Source organism: Bacillus rossius, chromosome 1, assembly GCF_032445375.1.
Source record: "Bacillus rossius redtenbacheri isolate Brsri chromosome 1, Brsri_v3, whole genome shotgun sequence".
NCBI lineage: Eukaryota > Metazoa > Arthropoda > Insecta > Phasmatodea > Bacillidae > Bacillus > Bacillus rossius.
The window spans coordinates 250,208,559-250,233,026 of record NC_086330.1 but is presented as its reverse complement, the minus strand read 5'-3'; the positions used below and the strand labels follow the sequence as shown (position 1 = coordinate 250,233,026).

At 36.6% G+C, this 24,468-nt stretch overlaps 1 protein-coding gene across 1 annotated transcript in view; it reads right to left on the bottom strand.

Annotated features, from left to right (window-relative positions):
- Positions 1-19,898, bottom strand: part of LOC134527459 (large ribosomal subunit protein eL8) — a 59,408-nt gene extending 39,510 nt beyond the window's left edge. The window contains exons 1-3 of the mRNA XM_063360154.1: positions 19,692-19,898; positions 10,256-10,370; positions 9,528-9,677 (exon numbers count right to left, since the gene is read on the bottom strand). Coding sequence (XP_063216224.1) covers positions 9,528-9,677; positions 10,256-10,370; positions 19,692-19,706 — 280 coding nt within the window. The 5' untranslated portion in view covers positions 19,707-19,898. The remainder of the gene's footprint in view (positions 1-9,527; positions 9,678-10,255; positions 10,371-19,691) is intronic.
- Between the last annotated feature and the right edge of the window lie 4,570 nt (positions 19,899-24,468).

Here is a 24,468-nt window from a genome sequence, read left to right as displayed (position 1 = left end):
CGTGAGTCTAGCCAAACTAGCTCTAGAACGAGTTGGCTCATCTTGTGGGTCCTCTTTAAACACAGCCAAGTCACTGGCAATCTGCTTCATAATGATAATTTTCTTGGTTTTACCTGGTTGTACATAATACACGCATTAGATATGCCAATAAGGATCATGTGAAATGCCAACTTAATCCACCATTTAACAGATCTGTGGTTGAAAGCTCCATATGACATGCGCTGATCTAAAAGGTCAACACCAAACTTCTTAGCATTGTAACTGACAACAGCAGCAGGTAGGCATGGTCGGGCAGAGAAATTTGACTTCGGGCGGGCTCGGGCGGGTAATTGTCCAAAATTTTCGGGCGGGCATCAAAATCAGTTAATGAAATAAATTTTGAACATAAAATAGTCGTACTTAAGTTTGCATTGACAAACCTGAACTGTTTTTATTTATTTACTATACCGCACTGATATGAAAGTTAAACATTAAACTAAAAAATAGAGTGCATATTAATCTTGGAAATAAAGTGCTTATTAACTAAATTGTGTTTGGGTAGCTGCTTGAAGGTTCATTGTCACTGTTGATTGTTTGACCTACACTTCCACTGGTATCCATTTTGGTAAAATAATGACATGAATTAAATAGAAACAATTCACAACCACTTTCTGTAAATGCCACGCAACTACAATGTGTGTAATTAAAGTCAGCTTATAATCCTTCTCGCACACAGCAAGCAGATCCACCGGCCTTGAACACTACTTTGTGACTATTGAGCAGTGAGCATCCGCCGTGCGTACGCGCGCACGCGTGTGTGTGTGTGTGAGAGAGAGAGAGGCGGGCGACCAGCTGCATCGTTAGTCAGCCAGCGAGAGTAACGGTAAATGTTGACCTTGACCACTTCCGCTTGCTGCAGGGCTCGCTCTCTTATATCTGTCTCCCCCTCCCACAAACACACTTGCTGACCGGGCACCTTCTTTATCTTATCTCTCACACACACTCACTTCACCGGCTGGTGCCGGGACGGCGGCGGCGTGGCATGTTCCTGCAGCTGCCGCGCGTTCCAAAAAAAAGAAGCTTTGTTTACTTGCGCCGTGCGGTATTGCCGTTTTCCAAGGTGCCCGATATTTTCGGGCACTGAAATACCCGCCCAGAATTTCGGGTATACTTGATACCCGAAACACTGCCCGAAATTTCGGGTACCCGACCATCCCTAGCAGCAGGTTTTATTTTCTCATTTCCCCTCCTGTCATTATATATTATCACCTTAGCCTCATGTCGTGTGGTGAGCATGTACACATCCCTTTTATCCTTCCAACAAAGCACCATTAAGTTTCCTTTCCTAAGAAAAATTTGCTCACCTCTTTGTAAAGTTGGAGTACGAAGTGCACGAGGCATACCAAGCCAGTTTTTTTGACAAGTTCCGACCAGTCCTGTCTGCACTTTTTCTAGCTGTACAGCTAGGGAAGGGCTTGTGTAATACCGATCAGTAAATAGAGTGCGACCTTTTCCTGCCAAGTCATCCAGTAGTCGCATGACCAAATCGGTAACTACAGTAAATTCTCTTTAGTACGTACCCCTCCTTTACGTACTATTCTGTATAAAGTATTAACACGTCGGTCCCTTGAAAGGCAATGATAATTCATAGGGATTATTATCATATAATGTACAATTTTCCTTGGCGCGAATCATTACTACTCGGTAATACGTACAATTTTTATTTGTGTGAACAAAAAAAGTTTATGTAATATTTCTCTATGTAGTATTTCTACGTAGAATAATTGCATTCACTCGTTTTACTTCGCTATACGCCATATTACGTTGCTTTACAAGTGTGTTTATTGATGAACATGACAAAAAAAAAAAAAACACGATAACGTCAGTGCAGGAAACAGCGCGCGGCTAAATTTCATTTTAGCGCGAAACATTACTCAACTTACGTATTTACGTGTTAACTGACTGCCAAATCAAATTTATCAACATCAAACGAAGACACGGGGCCAAATTTTAAATATTGTTGAATGTACTATATTATGCATATTATCGTTGTTGAATAAGCAAATGGTTATGGCAGCGATGACGTGTTTTATTACTCGTACCTACTGGCTGCACTGCAGCCTGTGACCGAGCGTCTCGAGGTTGGCTACGCTGCATCTTGTAGCTAATCTAAAGAACAGTGTTTTGTTCGCGACGTAACGTAACCTATACGGTAATAACGTATAAACGGAATATACCCTGAAATTGTAATTCAATTCCACTTACAATTCCACTTACACATTGAAAGAACTCGCGCTTTCTATTAAATAGATTGTTAGTTTTGTTAAATGTATACTAGATAAAATGGCAAGTGAAACTTTCCGCCGCAACTAAAGATTTGTAGGTCACACTATGAGTACCAGTACTAAAAAATGTGTCGGTATTAGTATTGCAACAAAACTCGAGATTCTAAAAGCGGTTGACAACTGCAAGAAGAAGTGTGATGTGGCAAAACACTTTAATATCACGCCCACAACTCTGTCTACAATAATCAAAGACAGAGCTAAGATAGAAGAGAATGCAGCAAAATTGCACCACAAGAGGCAACGGTACAGTAAATGTGTGGATAGTGACCTCGACAAAAATCTTTTTGATTGGGTTGTTCAAGCACGATCCAATAATATACAAATTTCTGGCACAGTACTGCAAGAGAAAGCACGCATGGAGGCGTTAAGGCTTGGAATGGATAATTTCCAAGCCTCAAGTCCAATCTACCATTCTGAATTTCATGCAAACATTGTAGGTCTAAGTGTACATTGTAAAGTTGAACATAGTTTTTATATTAGTACATACATAATTATTTTGTTAGTTTTATTTACCGGTAACTGATGCCAGTGCCCAAATTTTTGTAATTAATGTTTTCAAAGTGGAGAAAATATGGAAGATATGGAAATAATACTGTATTGTTAGGCCTATGAAATGAACATTTAAAAACATCTCTGATGCACTGTATGAATAGCTATTACTTCCACTGCAAAAAGAGGTAAGCCTACTATGTATGTATATTTAAGGTTACCTATGTATTTAAGTTATATTAACTATGTTTTACTAATATTTTACATTACTTTACTTTTTTAAGTAAATCACATCATTGATAAAAACAAGGCGTGTAAGACCACATACATACGTTTTAATTAGAAAATGAAAAAAAAAATGTAAACATGTGCGGGAAGCGACATTTTTTTGGTTTAGGGTAACTCCTCTATAAAGTACTCCACTATAAAGTAGTATCATATTTTTGGTCCCCTAAAGTACAGTAGAATCTCGTTATAGCGAGAACACGGCTATAACGAGGTATTTTTGAGGAATTTACGGCGTGATCGCTTGAAGCGCGCATTTGTTATTTGTCTGCCTTATCTCCACCCCTCTCGCTCGCCACTAGACATCTTGCCGTTGACGCCTGTCACATTCTTCAGCCTTGCAGTCGCCACCTAAGTGCGTGGCTTTAAAAATAGAATCCCGTCCTTTCTTTCTTTTATCAAACTTCCGTTAGTTATCTGTGCCGTGTGTAGCCAAAGTTTGAGATTGGAACAGAAACAACATAAGAAAGTATTTTTTTAAATTAGAAATATGTATGTTTTTGTTTTTATAATCGTGTATTTTCACGTTTTTTTGGTTATCTTAAAAGAGATAATATTAAAAAGCCGCTCTAATGAGATTTAATTGTTTCTTGGTTAACAAAAACTATTAATTGTTTATATTCTATTTATTATTATTTACGCGACGTCATTCTGTACGCGTACGCAATACGACTGGATTCGTTGCTGCAACATAACACAGCAAATTATGCGGTATCAGAAGTAACGAGTAACGTAACGATAGTAACGAGTACTAATTGTTATAGTAACGAATACATACGGGTACGCATTTTTTCGTTACTTTTACACCTCTAGTGGGCACTACCGTATTTATTTCCGAATCGCTAGGACAGTTTTCTTGTAACTTTTGTTTCGGTCAGTTGTTGGGGTATTTGTCCGGGAAAGGGGTGGTGATGGTTTGAGTTTAATCCCAAATTTATTTTCTAAAAAAGTTGACAGGTTTCTTTAAATGAAAAAGTATAGTTTTCCAGCGACTATTTCGTTTGAGGCGTACGTGCGTTGCCGCAGCCGCACTCCTGCTTTTTTGTAAGGAATTAAATCGTCGCGCTACACTAGCACCACCTGTTTGCAACATCCCGAACCAACATGGCCGCCAGCAGACTGCCCGCGTCGGCAATAGATAGCAGCACAATGCTGCGTCGGCCGCGGGCTGAGATGCTATACTTACGTGGCGTGGTAGGGTATTCTGGTTATTTTGACGCAATCGTTGATCGCATCCGTACTTGTGGGGTATCGTTTTAAAGAGAATTCACACATCTGCTCACAGAAATTAAGATTTCGTTAATATAACCTGTTATTTTCCAATTATACAGGTTTAAACACAATTTTTATGCTATTTTCGGTTAATCTTTATTTTTTGGGGGCCAAAATCTGGCCAATTCGGTTATAGCGAGGACACGGTTATAGCGAGGATCAAACCCGGAACCGTGACACCTCGCTATAACGGGACTCTAGTGTACTTTATAAAGGGAATTTACTGTACATTGTCTTTGCCACAAAAAACATCGTAGTTCCAAACTGACGTAGTCCCAGGTGCTTCCGTGGCTCGCACAGGTCGGTGGCAAGTGTCTCGAACGGGTGCAGGTCGATTGTCATGGAGAGCGGAGATCGACTCGAGCCCTAACGGGACCTGCCAGGATGCACCAGTTGGCCTTCACCCCTCGGCACGAGCAGTCATGTGCGACTCGCGGAGTTCGGCGATCGGCGTTTGTGTGCGTACCGACGTTTCGAGTGAGTCGTGTGTGTGGTCCAACCACTCCTGCCTGCCACGTGGCAACGTCACGACCACCGAGAGAGAGGAGAGGAGTCTCGTGCTGTGAACTGGCACACAGCAACCACCACTATTAAAGGTTAGTTGACGCCCTCAGACACCACCCAGCCATGCATCAACATCGGCAGGACGACAAAACATACTGTCTTTGAGTCGGATAGCATGTACACCTTTATCCCATAACAACTGGGTTTATGTGGCATGAATTGTTTGAAGTACAGTCTGCCTCTGTAGGCACACATTCCTTAATCAATTGTAATGTCTTCTGCAACTTGAAATGATGTTCTACATTTCTGACGCAATAGTTCAAGGAGTGGGCGCACTTTGTGCAAAGGATAAAACCCCGGTTCGCCTTTCTGTTGCATGTGCTCATTGTCATTCAAATGAAAATTTGCTAACAGTGATAAAAATCTATCCCTTAACATCAAATTAGGGCAAAAGTTGCAGGAAACCATTGGTGTAGTGCTCCAGTGGTCTTTCATATCAGCGCGTTCAAAAATGCTCATGTGCATAATTATGGCAAGAAACTTCTTTTCTTCTAGAGATACAGGCTTCCAACTCGCTAATCTACTTTTGGGTGAGATTCGGTTGAGAAGATTTCTTGTTTATTTTTTGGCGAGCATACAAATTTTTTGTTCTTTCATATGCTTGATAATATCTGTATTTATAAAATGAGAAAAAAATCTAGTGATGCACTGTGTTCATCCAAATCTGTTTCTAGCACAACTCCAGTTTCCCCTGAATACACATTTATGGAAGGCATCCTATCTATTTCCATCCATCCATCTTGCGAATCTGTTCGTGATTTTCTGTTTTCTCTACTTCTGCTTCGTACTTTGCTGCCTCTTGTACCTCTGCTACAAGGTCTCCTTCTCCGCCTGTTCTACCTCTGCTTCGCCCTCTGTTTCTTCCCCCAACACCTGGTACTGAACCACTTCTAATACTCCCAGGTTCACTTTCAGAATCGTTTTCATCATCAGTCTGTGAAAAATAATCATGGTTGCTACAGAAATAGAATCTTAGAATTCCCTGACTTTCTTTTGAAGTACATACCGTAAATATTAACGTGCATATGATTAAATGTAATATAAAAATTTCAACATGAGGTAAAATAAGTTTTTTTCTGAGTTATTTTGACGGCAGAATTGCGAATGTTTTTTTCCCTTCAACATGGCTGGCGAGAGCTCTTCGACCCATATGGCAGAGTTGAATACTTTTGTAACACAAAGTGCAGTACGCAGAATTTATGTTTTTAGCAGAAGGTTTGATATGCTGAAACTGTGGCTCCTTGAGCCATTTCTCCTTAAAAGTAGTTTTCTTCGACATCTCTAAGCTATTTATTTTTTAATTTATTCATTTATTTGTATTCCATTGAGCCTTCTTTTGGTAGAAGCCATAAGTCTATGGAACATGTCTAGAGATGGTGATTTATAGCATTAAAAATAATAACATTTAGCATTTTGAATTTGAAATTAAGCATTATGAATTTGAAATTTAACATATTGTAGCATTTTTAAAAACAGATTTAGCCAATTCTCTCATTTTACATTACTGAGGAAAAGTATATTTTTAAAAAGCATTAAATAATACACATATTAATTATTAACAACCACAGAAATAAAGATCTAGCACAACTACAAAGATAGCCTATCTTGGCAGGTTTCCAAACAACTTTTTAGCACTTATGAGTGCAATAAATTGAATATTTAAAATTACAATAAATATTTTTTAGCCGTGTTTATGGCCATAGTTGATATAGAGTGCATTGAAACTCATTTTTTCAAATTTTTTCAATTTTCGCCTTCTTTTGGTTTTCGATTATGCCAGAAACCGTTGCTTGCCATGCCGTTTTACCGACTTTTTTCTTCATCCGATTTCTCGGTGAATCTTTTTTTTTTGCAGCCTGATGTCCCTCAGATTTAATGTGCTTTTCAAGTACATCTTTTTTTTTCCACTCCAGACGGCGATTACATAAATTGCACATTAAAATATTTGTATCACTTTCGTAGAACTGTTCACTTTTGTATTCATTTATGCGATCGCTAATGGAATTTACGTTTCGTCCCATTTTTACCATGAGAAATAACAGTATACAACACATTCACAAGTATGCACGTATTTTGTAAACACACCAACTTCCACAGACTACACAAGAACGCGGCTTTTAGGTGAAACAGAAGCAGAGATGTCGCAATATGGTGTCCTAAAAAACTTGTACTCTGCAAAATGACGGACAATCTTCCAGCTAGTTGTTCTTTGCTTTGTTTACAATCGCGAGGCATGGATGGCCATTCTTCTTTCAATATTTACGAACAATAGTGTTGTGAATGACTTGACAATAAGATACTTGTGCTGAATACGCCATAAAATGATGGTTTCTTTTGATACTGAACTGAAATTAAATACAATCAGTAAATAAATTGTGTAGAGTGAAGACGAATCTACATTTGTTACCTTGATTTCGCATTTATCTCGGAATAGCCTAGATTTCACATTTTATAGCGGAAAAATATAATTTAGCATATTATCGCATCTATTTCGCGAAAACGAAAAATCACCATCGCTAAACATGTCGTTTACATATTTACAGTTATACCTATACATAGTTTTACATGACACATACATATTTAGTTTTACATACATATAACTTTGAAGTAAAACGAATAGCGATAAAATTTTTCCAGATAATCTGAATTACAAATATAACATTATTTCTTTGATACATACCCATAGACATGATATGTCAAGCAATTTCTTATATTTATTAAGGAAACAAATAATACAAATTAAGCAGGATTTAGGGTATTAGGATATTGTTGTTAGGCATTGTAGCTATACAAGGTAGTCTGGCTGTAACCAGCAGTATACTCCATAAATTCTTTTAAATTGTAAAATGGATTACATACAGGTGTATTTTTTTTTATAGAAGCTTTATATTTGTCTATGTTGCTGATTTCCATTTATTTGTAAGGTAAGCTATTAAATAGTATTCAGCCAATGTGCTCTATTCCTACTTCAAATTGAGTATAGGTGTGTTGTATGGGTCTCAATTTATTGCAGCCTCGAGTATTATGATGGATATCTTTGTTTCTTTTAAATTTGGTTTGGTGTCTACAGCAGAAAATTAATGTTCTGTATATGAATTCATTTGTAAATGTTAGTATTCCTAACTTTTTAAATTTTTTCTGCAACTAGATGTTTTTTAATCTTTAGTTATTATGCGAATGGCTTTTTTTTGCAATTTTTGTATATTTCCATTTAGTTTATTTAAAAAAAGTACATAATATTTTCAGGTTAGGTTAAAACATTATTGCTTATGAATCCTTAAAAAAAATATATAACTACACAAATACAAAAACTATTACAAATTCACACCTAGCAATATAACAGACCTACTTAGATAATTACAATAGCAGCATTACAACATACAATACTCTTACAATCTTACAATGTTAACTAACGATTCCGGGGAAAAACATGTTCAGTTATGGAATTTTTTTATACACGATGTAAGTGTCACGCAACAGAACTCACGGATTATAACGGTTGAAAAAAAAAGTTATTAAAAAAAAATAGGTAGAAAAAATGCAAAAACCTAACCGCACACAAAAGCCACGTGTTTTCACTATCAGTTTGGTAGTTTTCAAAATGAGAATTGGTATTGCCTCTTTATCAAAATGCACTTTATTTTCTTATGATCGCATCAAAAACTAACTAACTTCACCTGAAACACGCCTTTAAATTCACGTAATAAGCTTTGAACTCACCTTATTCCACGTGAAAATAGCCTTCAAAAGATAAACGACGCCATGCCCGTTCTGTAGTTCACTGCATGAAACGGAACATAATACAAAGTCTCGAGGGCACATTAAAAAGGAGCAAAACACGAACAAATGAAGGCCTGGGTTCGCTAGTGAACAAATGAGTGCCTGGATTAGCCAGAAGTTATGGTGGGTGGTTATAACAGCCTATTGCAACGGCCAATCGTAGTCCAAGTAAAAAAAAAAAAAGTTGCAGTTGCAGTGTGCCTTAAGCAGCAGTCTTTTAGCGGAGTCGTTTGGTAGCGATACGAGCGCATCAAAACAAAGCTTTGTTTCAATTATACGCAACTTTAAAATTTCCAGAATTCGTAGAATTTTCCCTGACATTTCCCGGAATTCCCAGACCATTTTAATTTCCCCGACATTTCCCGGTTTTCTAGTCCTGTAGCAACCATGATTTTACTACATATAAAGTTACTTCAGAGCATGCTCAGAACAGTGCTATTTAATTCATAATTTCGGAAGCAGCCAATAAAAATTTATTGGAGTTCCCCCAGTCTTGCAAACGTCAAAACTGCTGCACCCGATCATGTAAATCTAGCAACCAATAATAAACCAAGCATGGTAAAATTATATTATTGTGGTTTTAAACTTATTATATGCTAGTGAGGCCATACACACAAAATTATTTTTTTCTAAAAAGGTCAAGCAACCTGAAAAATTAAAATTGGGACATTTGATATGGATTGACCCTATAACATTTTATTTTACTTATTAAAATCTCTACAGACATCTACAATAAATATAATACCACAATCTCCACTATACAACCAACAGCCAGTGGTTGAACAGAAAGGCATGAATACAGCATGCACTGACCTGTCTGCTTGTCCAGTGTCTGTGTGAACTGGTTGATGGGTGGAGGCACCTTCAGTCTCTTCTGCAGCACAGCCTTCTGGCGCTGCACGCGGATGTACTTGGGCCAACGCACGAACCTGCTCAGATCCCTGGAAGGCTGGATGTCCTGGCCTGCGACAAGAGCAGAGCTGCTGGGCTTCCCTTCCCCCCGGCACTGCTTGCCGAGGCTGTACAGATGGCACCTGTCATGACGGTAGCTTCAAAATGACAGCATGAAATCCATCGTAATAACTCTCGCACCATCACTATGGCATCGTACCACAGAGGACTTCAAACTTGATAACACGCAGAAAATCTTATTGACCATGATTTTCTCAAGATGGTTTTACTGCAAGATAATTTAGTACAATATTTTTTTTCCAGCCAACGATACAGCTCACATTTTACGTATTAAGTCAAAACCTGAATGAATACATGTCAACATGAGTGATGATTGTTTCCTGAAGCAATATGACATTCCTAGTTTTTCTTTTCAATGCTCTTTATCTCGACTGTAACTGTCTAACAATAACATTTTCCTTTTTTTTTCATCTCCAATTGATAAGGAAATAACAAAAAATTGTAATTTTTTAGAGCACTGCTCTTCTAATATTTAGGACAACCTGAAAGACAAACAAGCCCAAATGAAGCTGTCACCACACCCCATGTTACATTTAGCAAAATGCAAAGTTAACATTAAGACAACTCACCAATGCCAAAATTCCTTGGTCGCTTCTCAAACAAAGGGTTCTTGATTTTCTTAGGCTCTGGCTTCTTGACAGCAAGAGGGGCTGCCGCTACCTTCTTGCCCACCTTCTTCTTGGGCTGCAACACAGCACAATCACACACAAACCATGACAACGACAAACGATAGTTGGTGTAACATGCACATCATGCATAATTGCAGAAGATAAAACACTGGTCGCAAGAGCACCTCGACAGAAAAATGCAAGACAAACATGGGCAACATCAGTGTGAACAGATCTTACTCTTTTGTGACATCTGATGGCTGTTAAAAGAATTGCTACTAAACTTAAGAAATAAATTTCCTTTCCCAAAAAGATTTTAAGGCATGTATACATTTGGGAGGCCAACTAACTGCTCGCAAACCACCTCATGTCTGTTTTTCTGATTTTATGTGGATGGCGTTGTGTGCAGTTTGTTGGTTTTCTTTCTGTTCATGAACCTGCAAGCTCCATTGTCTTATCAGTGATGGCTAATTTCTCTCAAAGCTAGATATTGTCTCTGTACATAATCTGAGGGCCAGAAAATATGAATTATTTGTTTCTAACAATAATCTTTATGCAGTGTTATTCTGTACAATACCAACTGATATATTTTGTGACATGAAAAAAAAAAAAATATTTAAAAACTATATTTCCAAAAAATATTAGGTATAATTTTCTGTAATAATACCATGTCTTCATAAGAGTATTTGCTGAGAACCTACTTTACACATACAAACAAACGATATCCATAATATTTGTGTTAAACAATTAAGGCAGACCGAGTAAAATGATGTCACATGCCAAATATAGCCTGCGACTACGCATGAGCATGTGTGTACACACACACAAAAACACCACTGGTCTATTTTATCTTCATGTGCCTATGTTGTTCATTTTTTATTAATTTATATGATAAAAGTGGGGATGAATTAAGTAAAAACATTTATACAAAAAGGGCATGCCTTTCTTATGTCTCTTTTGATGGTTTTAAAACCCAATGTTTGTTTATAATCAGCCCTTAATAAATATGTCAAAAATGAACATTACCCAATATGATAACCACTAATCACATATTTGTTGGAAATGTCTCAAGTATTCTAGGTATCAACTGAATCAAACCCGCAGCCTACTTACACGCAGCAAGATTTATTATATACTACAGTTAAACCTCATCTATCCGGACTATCTGGGACGAAAGGCAATACAATCAAATGACCGGACAATCCATGTAACATTAATAATAAGCAAAACAAAATCCTTAAATAAGCAGACTTACAGTACGATACAAAAAATAAGTTAGGTAACAAAAATACCTAGTATACCCATTCTATATTGTTTATAAGACAATTAAAAATATATATAAATATATCTTTTCACAATTTCTTAACAAAAAATTCATCCACTTATCCGTTTCAAACATTGCAATTGAATGAAGAACAGTAATTTTTGTTATTAATAGTTTAGCTGATGTGCTTTCTTTAATTCAACAAAAAGCATTTTACTACCATAATTCTATCCTAGCAGGAACTGAACACTGAATCAAACTAAGAAGTAAATATTTGCTAACTTAATTTTAAAATTTTTATGTGAATATTAAATAAAATGTCTACAAATCTGATCCGGATAATTCGAAGATCCGTATCGATGAGGGCCAGATAAGCGAGGTTTTACTGCACTCTCAGCGTGGTTTTAACATTAAAATTATTTTGCTTTACAATAATTTTCTCTGTGCATAGAAAAGAATAAGAAAATGCATCCACTTTCTACGAATTTCACAATGCGTACCTAACAGCAAGGAAATGACTTAATTAATGTTAATACCACACCTAACCAAAATAGAAATGACAGTACTGTGATAATGTAAAAATGAGTATTAAATATCTAGAATGGCAGAGCACCTGGAAGTTAAAGCTTCAACAAGCAAAGGAATAAGGCGTAACTATTGCACCAATTTTTTGATAACGGTGGTACAGTATACTGAAACAAAAATTTTCAGAAGCAAGCCATAAGTATAATGTTGATAACATGTGTTGGAGTTTGTGAAAGAGAAGCGGAGGGAAAATTAGCAGGTAAAATAATCCGATTTAAAGCCTTGAAAATTGCCCCACACCACAGTGGAAGGTGTGCAACAAAAACATCTGGCGATGAAAAATTTATATTATTGCAATGTGGGCAATAACAGCCGACGGATGCAAGTTACCACCATAATATATTATACTGAAGTATGAAACATTACCCACAGAGAAATTTTCCCCCGGCATGGCAATCAGTAGTGAGAAATCAATGACCTGGGGCTGGCCTGTGCATACTAGCAATGACATCCTTGGATGCATTTCAAGGCCACCTCACTCCGGAAGTGAAAAGAAAGGTTGCAGAGACAAATAGTAACAAAGTTTTTATTCTTCGAGGAATGACTTTGCAGCTCCTAGTTCTTGAAGTGTTTGACTAAACCCTTCAAGGACAACCTTCAAAAGTAATATTTTGACTAGTGAACATGTTCTTAATACAGGAGGGAATGCTCAATGATTTTGGCAGCGTGGGCCAAAAATCTCTCAAGTCAAGAGTACATGGCTGCCAGCAAAACTCAAAGGATAAACTAGAAGATGAAGTCCTGTTAGAAAAGAAGTACAGGAAAAAAATGTCAGCAGCACTGATGTCAATGACAGTGAATAATGTCTAACTTAACATAAAGAAAGATCATTTTTTTGTGGTACAAAGTGATTGTTTCAGTTTTCTGGTTTAATAAATACTGTGTAAAGTATGTTTTACTTTTTCCTATAAATTTGTTTAATTTATATGGAATTATCTCATTAATGCAGACAAAAAAAATAACATACAATAATACTCTACTGTGGGCATAACAAAGTTGCATGTCAAACAATTATTTCTTCACTATTTTCCTCATATGACAACACATCAACAACTCTCTTGGTCTGACAGTCAATTACAAACTCATTGTCAGATTTCAGATTGGTGGTGCAGTGATAATCTACTTCTAACAATTTTGTCCTTGATGACCCCCCCCCCCCCCCCCCAAAGTGGATTAGCATAGCAGTTGTGAATGCAATGTGACTTCTTTGAAAAATCTGGCAAGAGGATTGTTCAACAACATTAGCCATGCTGGAATATATTGAGCCTTCATATTTTAATCTTTTTTCCACAAAATTAATTTATTAAAACAAGAATGACATCAATATTAACTGACATATTGTAAAAGCCTTTCCGCAGCTAAATTTATTAAGTGGCAAAAACATCCAAATCACCACATAATTTGGCTATTTTTCATTAAGATAAGAACCATAACCACTGCATTATCACAACAAAAGATAGTAAATCTTTGAAAGGAAACACTTAAATTTTTTGGTAGAATTTTTACGATACGACTTTCGTAAATAAAATAATAAAATTCTGAAAATACCTTTTGTTGAACACTAGACTTTCCTCTAATTACTCTGAAAACTAAGTTTCTAATTTCCAACAAATTTCTGACAAATTACAATTTATAAGTTACATTAGGTAGCTTATGCAGTGACGTGGTCATCACCATGTTGTGCTTTAGCGTAGCAACTTGGGAATACTAAGAGTTATGCCAGTCCATGCAGAGGCCCAACATTTCTGGAGTTTGCCCATGTTTACTGCTCACTTGCGCGACTTCGGCAGCATTTATTATAGGATAAAAACGCACGAAAAAGATATTGCCTTTCAGAGACGTCAGGTACAGATAATTTAGAGAATTGTCGAGCTACATTAAAAATACTGTGAAATTGCTTGAATGGTTAGTTATGTCAGGATAGCAACATCCAAAATAGATAATTCCTAAATATGTACCTAAAAATATTTTTTTAATACAAGTATATTAGCCTAACCAACCGTTTACAATATTTTTTAGAATTTTTAATGTAGCAACATAATCTAATCGACCATTCTCATATCACAAATTTATAATACCTACATTGAACACATATGTACATGGCCTTGGAATAGACTGTTGTGGCCACATCAATATACACATAAGGTAATGAAACCTATAAATTGTAATTTCTCAGAAACCAGTAGGAAATTAGAAATGCTGTTTTCAGTGTAATTAGAGGAACATCTTTAGTGTTTGAGAAAAGTATTTTCAGAATATTATTATTTTATTTACGAAAAAACAACAACATAAGAAAATTACCAAACATTTCTTGGTATGCTGATGTCTACCTCTTTAAAAGTAAAAAAAAACACAAGCTGAAATGCAAGCAGTTATAATTTGGCGTAAAAGCTAAGCTCATTTTTATAAACTGGCAGTTTATTTTGAAAGGGTTATTATTAAACTTTTTGCATTTGCTGTATGAGCAGTTTTGTCCTCTCATCTAGCAGTTTTTCAACTTTCATTGGCCACACCCAAGTTGGTTGCAATAAATATTGTATTGTTTAATGAGAATTTTTCTCATTCCAATGAACAGTTGCATTTGTGAAAAAAAAAAAAAAAAAAAAGAGATGGTTTAGAATATTATCAAGGTGACACTGAAGATTTAGTTAATTTTCTTCTGCAGTAAAGCCAGAAAAAAAAAACATATATACATAAAACTACAAACTTTTACTCAACATGTGACGCACTCATCTACCCACAGTTTCCATCAAGTTCACCTACCCATGAAGAACATTCTTTTGTGAAGTTAAAAAAACTTAAATTAAAATTATACTTATTAGTTTTATTAATTAAAAGTTTTGTTCACAGGCTTAGGCACAATTCTGAATTGTTAAAAGGAAACTACTTATATTTTAAATAAGTTTTCTTATGCAAATGCAATATCAAAATAATTTTAGGGACACAAATATAAAGAAAAATAAAATAATACAAAGTAGGTAGTTAATAAAAAGTTTTTAATTACTCATATACTTTTGAAAACAAAAGAAGCGAATGTGAGAAAAATTCTTATGCACAACCAATTTTGAAACATTAGCTGTATCTAAATACATAGGGATGCATTTTTAATTATAGTAGGTCTTACTAATGTACACACAGCCATTTCAATCACTACAAATATTCAGCAAAACATAACTAACATCCAGACTTGCCAACTTTTGAAACCCTCAATTAGTAAAATATATAAAAAATTATATAACACGCATAAACTGCTTGCGGCAATTGAAAAATAAACTTTCATGATATCACATTTTTTCTAGTAATCGAAATTATGTAATCGTTTTAACATACATTATAATTGCAGACCAACAATCATTCTCATTATTTACCATTATGGAAACATTTTTGCTTAGTATCATATCAAAGAAAAAATTTGTTCCTTGTGGTACCCTACAAATCAATAGAGTGTACTTTTGTTACAATATACACTGATATCAGTTAACTTCCAATAGAATCTCCCTGGAGTACTGGTAATGAAAACAACCTTGACATTATCATTTTCAAACTTGCATCACAAAATGTTACTACTAGTGGATATAATTTGGATTCAGAGTCATTGCTGCCGTCGGTCGCGACTGAAAATGCCAAAGTTTGTAAATTACAAACAATTTTATAGTTGCATTTTTGCCATTTCTTTCACGATAGCCGTCGACTTTGTTCTTGCGCAACCAAATTTTTTTGCTACTTTAGAATTTGAAAACATTTTTCTGAATAACTGGCCGGCGTGATCCAAAACATTTAAAGGAATATTATGTTCAACCAAAACGTTTGTAAACATACATTCTGCACGTATTACAGCATTGTCTGTGCTGTTATTTTTAGCGAACTAATCACTAACCTTTGAACTGACTGCGACACTTTTAACATTTGCGAGATGTTTTGAACAGTTCACGTGGAGATTGATGTCATATCTTCCGCCGTGCCCAATGTTGATGTCGCATCTACACACTGAAAAAAATGCGAACTGTGTTCCCTTGCTTGATTTAAGAATACACGTAAAGTCCCGCGTGTATGTATCACGAAATACCTGAGAATAATGCGTATCACGTTTCGAGGGCATTTTCTTCTTCACTTGATTCCACTTTCGTTTATTGTGCACATAACACGTTTTTATTAAAAACATGCAATAAATTTGTTTCCTAACCTGTAATAAACAAAATCAAAATTGGCTCAACTTTAACTGAAGAATCACAAAATACGCTAATGCACGACACCATCTTGCCAAACTAAAAATTCTATTTAAACTGGTTCGTGATTGGTTGTAAGCGCATCAATGTAACTCAGGCGGCCAATAAGGAAAGCTATACAATCGAACAACAAATTACGTGGTTCGCTGGCCTTCGACCAATAATATAACTCAATTACCGCACTCGTTTCCACAGCAACAACACATGGCAACAGCTTTCACAAACCATACAATAAAACGGAAAAACGTGTTTTAATAAACGACTCGTACTTAAAATTCGTAAAAAATGAAGACATCCTCGTACAATCGTAAAACGGACGTGATTTTCGTACACTTTATGAAAAAATCGTAAAGGTTGGCAAGTCTGAACATCCAATTATATATGCATGTGTGTGTAGGTAGCAAAGCGGTTATAAATGTTAGCGATCAAAATAAAATGTTTATTATGAACTTCAAATTATTAAAAATACTTAAAACATGCATTAAATATACCTATAAGTTTAAAGCCCACCTTTCGGTTATTTTTATTACTGTTTTCATTTGTCTATTTCAGTATCACTTACACTTATAACATTGTAAACAAATCTTATGCCAAAAACTTTACGATTATATACAAACAAAATAAAACACGATTTTGAAGCTAATGGATGTTGGGACGAGTTAGCAGATGCGAGTGTTGCATCCCTAGAAATCTCAATTTAGTGGACACATTAAGGGATGCATACCATCCCTTGTAAGAATTCGGAAGCAAAGATGGCTCTATCAACTCAAATGCACTTTTAGTGGATCCCTTAGATGAGGGATCAATTAGGCTATTATGCCCATACAGCTGATGCTGTTCTAATATAGTACATCGAAAGATAAAGCACATAAAAACTTGTGGTAAATATGTATTGTACGGATTAGCGCCAAAAAAAATCTTACAAATATGAAATAACTTTCATTATATGCTATCTTACGTCCTCTTTTCAGAACCGCCTGCGGAGATAAAAAATTTCAAATACTTTTGGAGATATGGCCGTTCTTATTTTGCTATACCAGACGTGTGTAATAATTTGACCGTCGCCATTTTATATTTTGCCGTGTGCGCGTGAATGTCTAAATAACATCAATTTTCCATTAGGTAAGGTTAGTTACATTATAAATACTTCAAAATAAACCGAAATTAAAAATAATAATTTATTTTACATGTTGTATAGTTTTAAGTATTTATAATGTAACTGACCTGACCTAACAAAATGGGACAAAGGTAGATTAGGTCAGGTCAGCTACATTATAAATACTTTGAAACTGAACAGACATTAAAAATAATAAAATTAATTTTATTGGTTGTTTAGTTTTAAAGTATTTATAATGTAGCTGACCTGACCTAACAAACCGGGAAAAAGGATGAACAGAATAAACTCACGTAAGTTTCTTTTTACATGATGTATTCGTTTACGTGAGAGTCCTTAAGATCCACATAAAGTTCTGCCATTCCCGATTACACCCGAATATTCACCTTCGGCCAACCTCGGGATTTATTTATTTTTGCGCAGGAAAAATGAATTGAAATATTAAAAGTGGTCGGATAGGTTAGCTACATTAAAACACTTTAAAACCATTTGGATGGTTAGTTAGGTTAGTATAGCTACATTAAAATAAACAGAGAAATATTAATAAATAAACCCGAGGTTGGCCGAAGGTGAATTGTTCGGGTGCAATCGGGAATGGCAGAACTCTCTATGTGCATCTTAGGTTTCTCCGTTCGGGAACATCGAAAAAAAAAAAAAAATGATACTTGTAAACAAGCAACCGTTATCGCCGCACGAGTGCACAGGATGAAAATTAAAAAATTCGATATCTCCAAAAGTATTTGGAATTTCTTATCTCAGCCGGGTTTAATGAAAAGAGGAAGTTTAAGAGCACAGAATAAAGGTATTTTCGGATTTTTAAATTTAAAAAAAAAAAAAATCGCCAAAAAATGAAGATTAAAAAATTCGATATCTCCTAAAGTAATTGGAATTTTTTATCTCCGCAGGCGGTTCTGAAGAGAGTACGTAAGATAGCATATAATGAAAGTTATTTCATATTTGTACGATTTTTTTTGGCGCTAATCCGTTTAATACATATTTACCAAACTTGTGATTTGACAATGAATAATAATATTAAGTTGAACACCCAAGATCATATTTTAATGTTATATCACAAGTACTTGTTATGAATATCAAAATAAAACATACTTACGTGAATAAAATACTCCTATAAGTTTTAAAAGTCATTTCATATAAGTTTTTTTTAACAGTTTCTATTTGTGTTTTCACTATAACGTTTTAAATACGTCATATGCCGAAAATGTTAAAGTAATATTATATGCAAACAAAATAAAAATTATTCCGAAGATAATGGTGGAAGGGACGCATTTTGGATGAGTGTGTGGTATCCCTAGAAACCTCAATTTTGGTGGATGCATGCATGATAATATTAATATAATATGATGCCATGAAACATAAATAAAATAAATATAGGTGAAATAAAACAAGATTGAGCCAAAAAATGAAAGGTTGTGTAGTGATCAACTTCACAATGTATGTTTGAATTGTTTGCAAATACGTAGGTATTTTTCAACCAGGAACTCCAAGAAAACATTTTAATTTAAGGGCATATATATACATAATTACATAATTAAAAAAAGCAAATATACGATATATATTATATTGTGATAGTAATGTATACAATGTTTTCGGACAATGGTTTTATTGTGATGCAGTTTCATTTGTTTCAATATATATTATTATATACTTAGCCCTCTTAATTTGGTACTACTGTTGTTTAGAATACCTATAAATATAGGCACACATGAAACATTCCGAGTTATTGAAATATGACACCATAAAAACAAAACAAAAATTATTATAACACGTGGTTTGTTAACTATTAGATCACCAAACTGTGCTACACGCACAGGTGCAATGAGGAAAAGCACCCTATTACAGCTAGGCTTTATGTTCAATAAAAAAGAAAGGATACAAAAATTATATCTAGATATTACAGTTGTACATTAAAATCACAAAGGTAAGTACTAGACAATTAACGTCAAAATACATGGACTTTGTATAACCTGTTAACTAAGGCAAAGTGAAAATGCATAATTAATTAAATATAAAAACACGTAGATTTATTTTTATTAGCGCTATCCAAGACACTTAATAATTAAAAGCTTAGTACAAATTTCAATTAGAAATAACTAGATCGTTATGTTAATAATTACAAACTATACTAAAACCCTCAGCCAACTCTGAAACTAAAACTATCTTCTCTGAGACAAACTTTTAAAAACTTACCTTTTTTTGAACCATGTTGCACCTCGAAAGTTCAAATGATGGTAAGATAAATTACAGATCTCCTTTAAAAACAATAACCTAACAGCACATAACGAGAACCACCACACTTCATTTCCGGAAAAAGGAAATACTATTTCTTCTTCTTGTTCACGTTTATTGGCCTTGGGGGGTACTCATTTAGCCATAGGAAATACAATTTAGAACGATGACACGTAAGTAAAGAGAACCCACTGGAGAAGTCTGTAGTTCTTATTTGACCGCTAGGATTATGCGTTTACATCAAAAAATAACATGAAGTATTTTTAAAAAAAATCGTCATTAATTATTAACATTTAAGCTTAGCTTAAGAAAACTTAAAATGTTTTTATTTCGAATTTTATTTAAATTACAAGTATAAATAATTTACAATGAACGCCGGCTGCACGCTCGAAAAAGTGTCCCACTACGGATGTCCCACTACGGATGTGTCCTGTTTGCTCATTGTTTGCTGATCTGAACAACCATCGATTTGACTTTTCAATCATATTTTCGTCGTTTGAATTATTAATATTATGAATTTAACGATCGTCCACCGTTTTTAAGCACAATCGGTATGGTTATTTAAAAGTAATGTTGAATAATCAAACACGTTTTGAACCAACAATGGTGTTTTACAGTTACACATAATAATTCAAATTACACCCGGGACCCTTTGCACAATGTTTTAAAAAATATTGTAACACATTATAAATAAAATTGGTGTATTTGGGATGCGTATTTGTTATAAAAACAAAATAATATTATTCCCCTACAAATTTTTTATAAATATATGTATATAACATCTGAAGCTATTATTTTTCAAGTATTGCCTCGTAGCCTTGCGGTCAGCATCGCTAACTTCCAAACTAATTACAGATTACCACCCAGGCAGGCCACCCTGACTGGGCAGAAAAAGAAAATCCTCCGAACAGCCACAACAGAGTACAGTGCAACGGACGACCACCAAAGTGCCGTGCATCGTACTCACAAATGAACGCCAACCAAAGCGACATAGGTATAAAAGTGTAACCATTGTAATATAGTGTAAAATAGTGTATTATACCTGCCGCACATATAACCAAATATATTCCAAACTGTTCAGTGCAAAAATGTATAACCAAGTGTATATATCAACAATTAGATCTCTGTAAATATATTGACGCCGTCCCCGCTACCTCTGACTATTTAGACGTGATTTTTGTTCAGTTCGTGATCTCAGGGAAGGTTCGGCCTTGTGGCTAGAGGTAGGGGTCAACGCAGTAGGGCCCCCCGAGCTGTTATGGCCACTCGGGACGCCTGAATAATAACACAAAGCTTCTGAAGATAGTTGGTGAATTTAATACAGGACAGCCCAATACATGGTGCTGCCCGTTCTGGCCGTAACGGTTTGCCCGACGCGACTAGTCACACGCGCAGCTCACTTCCTCAGTGGCGGCTCACGATTTTTATATGCGTGAGGGGCTGACTCGTACACGTGATGCGATAGTTACAAAAAATACACTCTGACATGGCACACGATATCTTGACGCCCAATACACTACACTATTACCTAACTCTAAATAAACTGGGCTAGCAGCACGTAGGCCCGTGTCTCCGGCGACTCTACGTGGTGTCTAGGTGTGTCCCAGGGACTGAATCGTTATTAAGTTCGATGGCACGCGTCGCCTGCTGGCTGCCCCGTGCGGGCCAAAACTATGTAGCCGGTAGGCTAGGTTGGGCGTGAAGCGCCGACGTAAATCCACATAATCTCCCCACAGTACTTACGTATGACGTAGAACACTCATCTTGGAGCACTGATTGAATTAAGTTAAGTACCTCATGGTAAATTTAGGCCGACCGCGGAACTGTATGTAAAAGGTTGAAAAGAAATTACACTATTGAAAAACTACATGTCGGTGAATGCAAAGGTTGAAGGTTCCGCGTTGCACGCAGGCTGCCGGCCTGGGTGAGCTCTCGAAGGACACAGACGGTGTCGCCGCGTGCGACCCCCCTCTTTCCCGCCAGCCCTCCCGCGGAAACGTGTGAATTTCGCGGGAAACTGAACCGGCCAGGTTCGGGACAAATCGCACAGTGAAACATGATTTTGCAAAGACTTAATTATTAATTAATGGAAAATAATGTTTAATAAAACCTGTGGAAAACATAATTAAAATAATTTGTTGTAGTGCGGCGGAGGGACATGCCACACCCGGCCGGATCCTTCCGCCGGTGAAGCACTCGTTGCATGGTGTTCGCCTCGTCGCATGCACTGCACTTTGCTGCGCGCACAAGCGCGTTCGGTGCACATGTTTTTACGAGACGTTGATGAGGCATAGCGGTCTATGCGACAGAGGAGCATTGGCGGTCGGCGTCAATATTTTAACATGTATGCTTTTCTGAAAAACATTGAGCCCCCAGGCTCCAGAACACTACAGAGGTTTTTTAAACTTTTCCTCCTATAACATCAATGATTTAATATCTGCAAATGTATATACAAAATGTTGTAAAATGTCTGTAACATATGGAAAAAGAGCACAATGTGCTGGCGTACCACTAAGTGAACTATTGTAAACAAAAAATGTACACAAACATCACGATAAAATTTTTTTGAATTTGAATTTTGAATTTGAACTTCCAATCCAAAGGGTCTCGGTTCAAATCCTGGCAAATGCAAAAGTTTTTTTTTGTACTTGTAAAAATAAATGCAGCGCACACAACATTTCAAAAGTAATAAATATATTTGAATTAATGAATGCAAATAAAAGTAAATTTATTAATTAAATTGTACATTTCATTTCACTCCTTCTTTGTATCCATACAAAATAGTGATAATTCAATAAAAATGATTCAATTTTATTCATAAAAGTATGCAGAGGTAGATTTTATCATACAAAATAAAGAAAAATTAAAAAAAAATTCTTCCTCAAAGAATATAATATTTTTAATGCCTTAATGGTTTGGTTGCAAAAACCTATTACGGCTCAGTCTCAGGCCGAATATGATATATCCTTTTCTTTGGATAAATCATTTCATCAATGTTTTGTCATGACATGGTCACGTTAAACTATCGTCCGTAAACCAACTTTACAGACAACCAATTTTTTTGCATTGTTGTTGCCCCGGATATCACCCCCGTGATGCGGGTTGCGTAGTATTCTCAGAGAGGGTTCAGGCCTCGTGGCGGGGGAAATTAACACTATCCGAGCTACAATGATGTTTCGACAGTTTGACCACAAGTATTTATTGAGCCCTTCGCATAATATAGGTATATGGGCAATCCGCGGCACAACACCTGTCCCTCCGCAGAGTGAAGCTCGGCTGCACGTGTTTGGGGTTGGGCAGGCACCAAGTGCGGACTGCACCCCCTGGTTCTGTATGCGATTGATGAACTGTCTCTGCCCCTTCCCTATGATAGCGAGAAACCAATTAAGTTGGATCGCCGTCGCCAGCGACGTAAAGTCCGTCCCGTTGCGGCATGTACATGTCCGCCGATGCGCGCAATGTCCTGCCTCAAAAAAACCAAGAAAATACTTATTTACAATTAATTTAGTTACAATGGCGACCGATAGCGTAATGCCCGTGAACGTGAAAGTCCCGAGCGCCCGGATCCAATCTCACCAGTCGTGGCTCACGTCTCACTGCCACACTCGTCTCGCCGTGCGACCGCCTTGCTCGACCGCCAGATGACTACTGCCCCCTCCTGCCGCGTCACTCCTCTCCGCCCGTCATCCCCCCCCCCCCTTCGCGACACGTGCAGCACTCGGAGTGATTCCGGGTGTTGGCCTTGGCTTCGTCGCCCGGTTACAGCAATTAACATTATAGTTTAGAAAAACATATAATTATAATGACAAAAGTTCACGAAAAAATTATAATATATACAAATAATAAAAATGACACGTTATTATATATAAAGTATGTTTCACACAGCACACATTCACTGCACGGGGCAGGGGAGGATTAGGGGTTGGCGCAGCATAACGGACTTTATGAGCAGGGGAGACACTTGGGTCGACGTCAGCTTCACAACTATCTAATGAAGCTGAAAGTGAGATGCTATGTGCAAACAGACAAGCTAGACGCGACACTAGAGTCAAACTTGCAGTCTGTTGCTACCCAACGCGCAAACAGAACTACAAATAGAGCAGCAGACATACGAGATGAGTTTGCAGAGTACTTTTCTTCTGTTCATGCAGTTCCTTAGCAAAACAGGTGTGTGGAACAAGGTGACTATTAAACGTGTTATGAAAGCCAGTTCAGGTTCCATAAAAAATTTTAACCAGTAAAGTAAGTTATTGATAATCACATATGCTTAGTGACGAGTTTAACTGCAAGAAATTGTATAATAGGCTGTGAATGTAGTATATGTAAATATGTAAATATACTCTTGTCGACGTTAGGGCCGTTTCCGTGGTTCGGAGTCGCTGCCCAGCTGCTCTGGTAGAGAGAGTACATGCCACGTGGCAATGGAACTACCCTAACTCGGGTGAAATAAAAGAGTTTATGACGTTAAGATGTGTTTACTGCACACGTCACACACTGTACATGGGCTGTCACGGCTCCCATCTGTGACAGTCCATCAGGGCGAGGCCCGGCTCCATGCATTTTGAGCGTGACATGACACTACCAGTGACTTGACTGGCGGTGACACGACAGCGACACGCCTGGCGGTGACACGACAGTGACGCGACTGACAGTGGCGTGAATGATGGTGACATGACTGGCAGTGATGCGAATGACGATGACATGAAAGACTGTGACATAACTGCCGATGCGAACGACA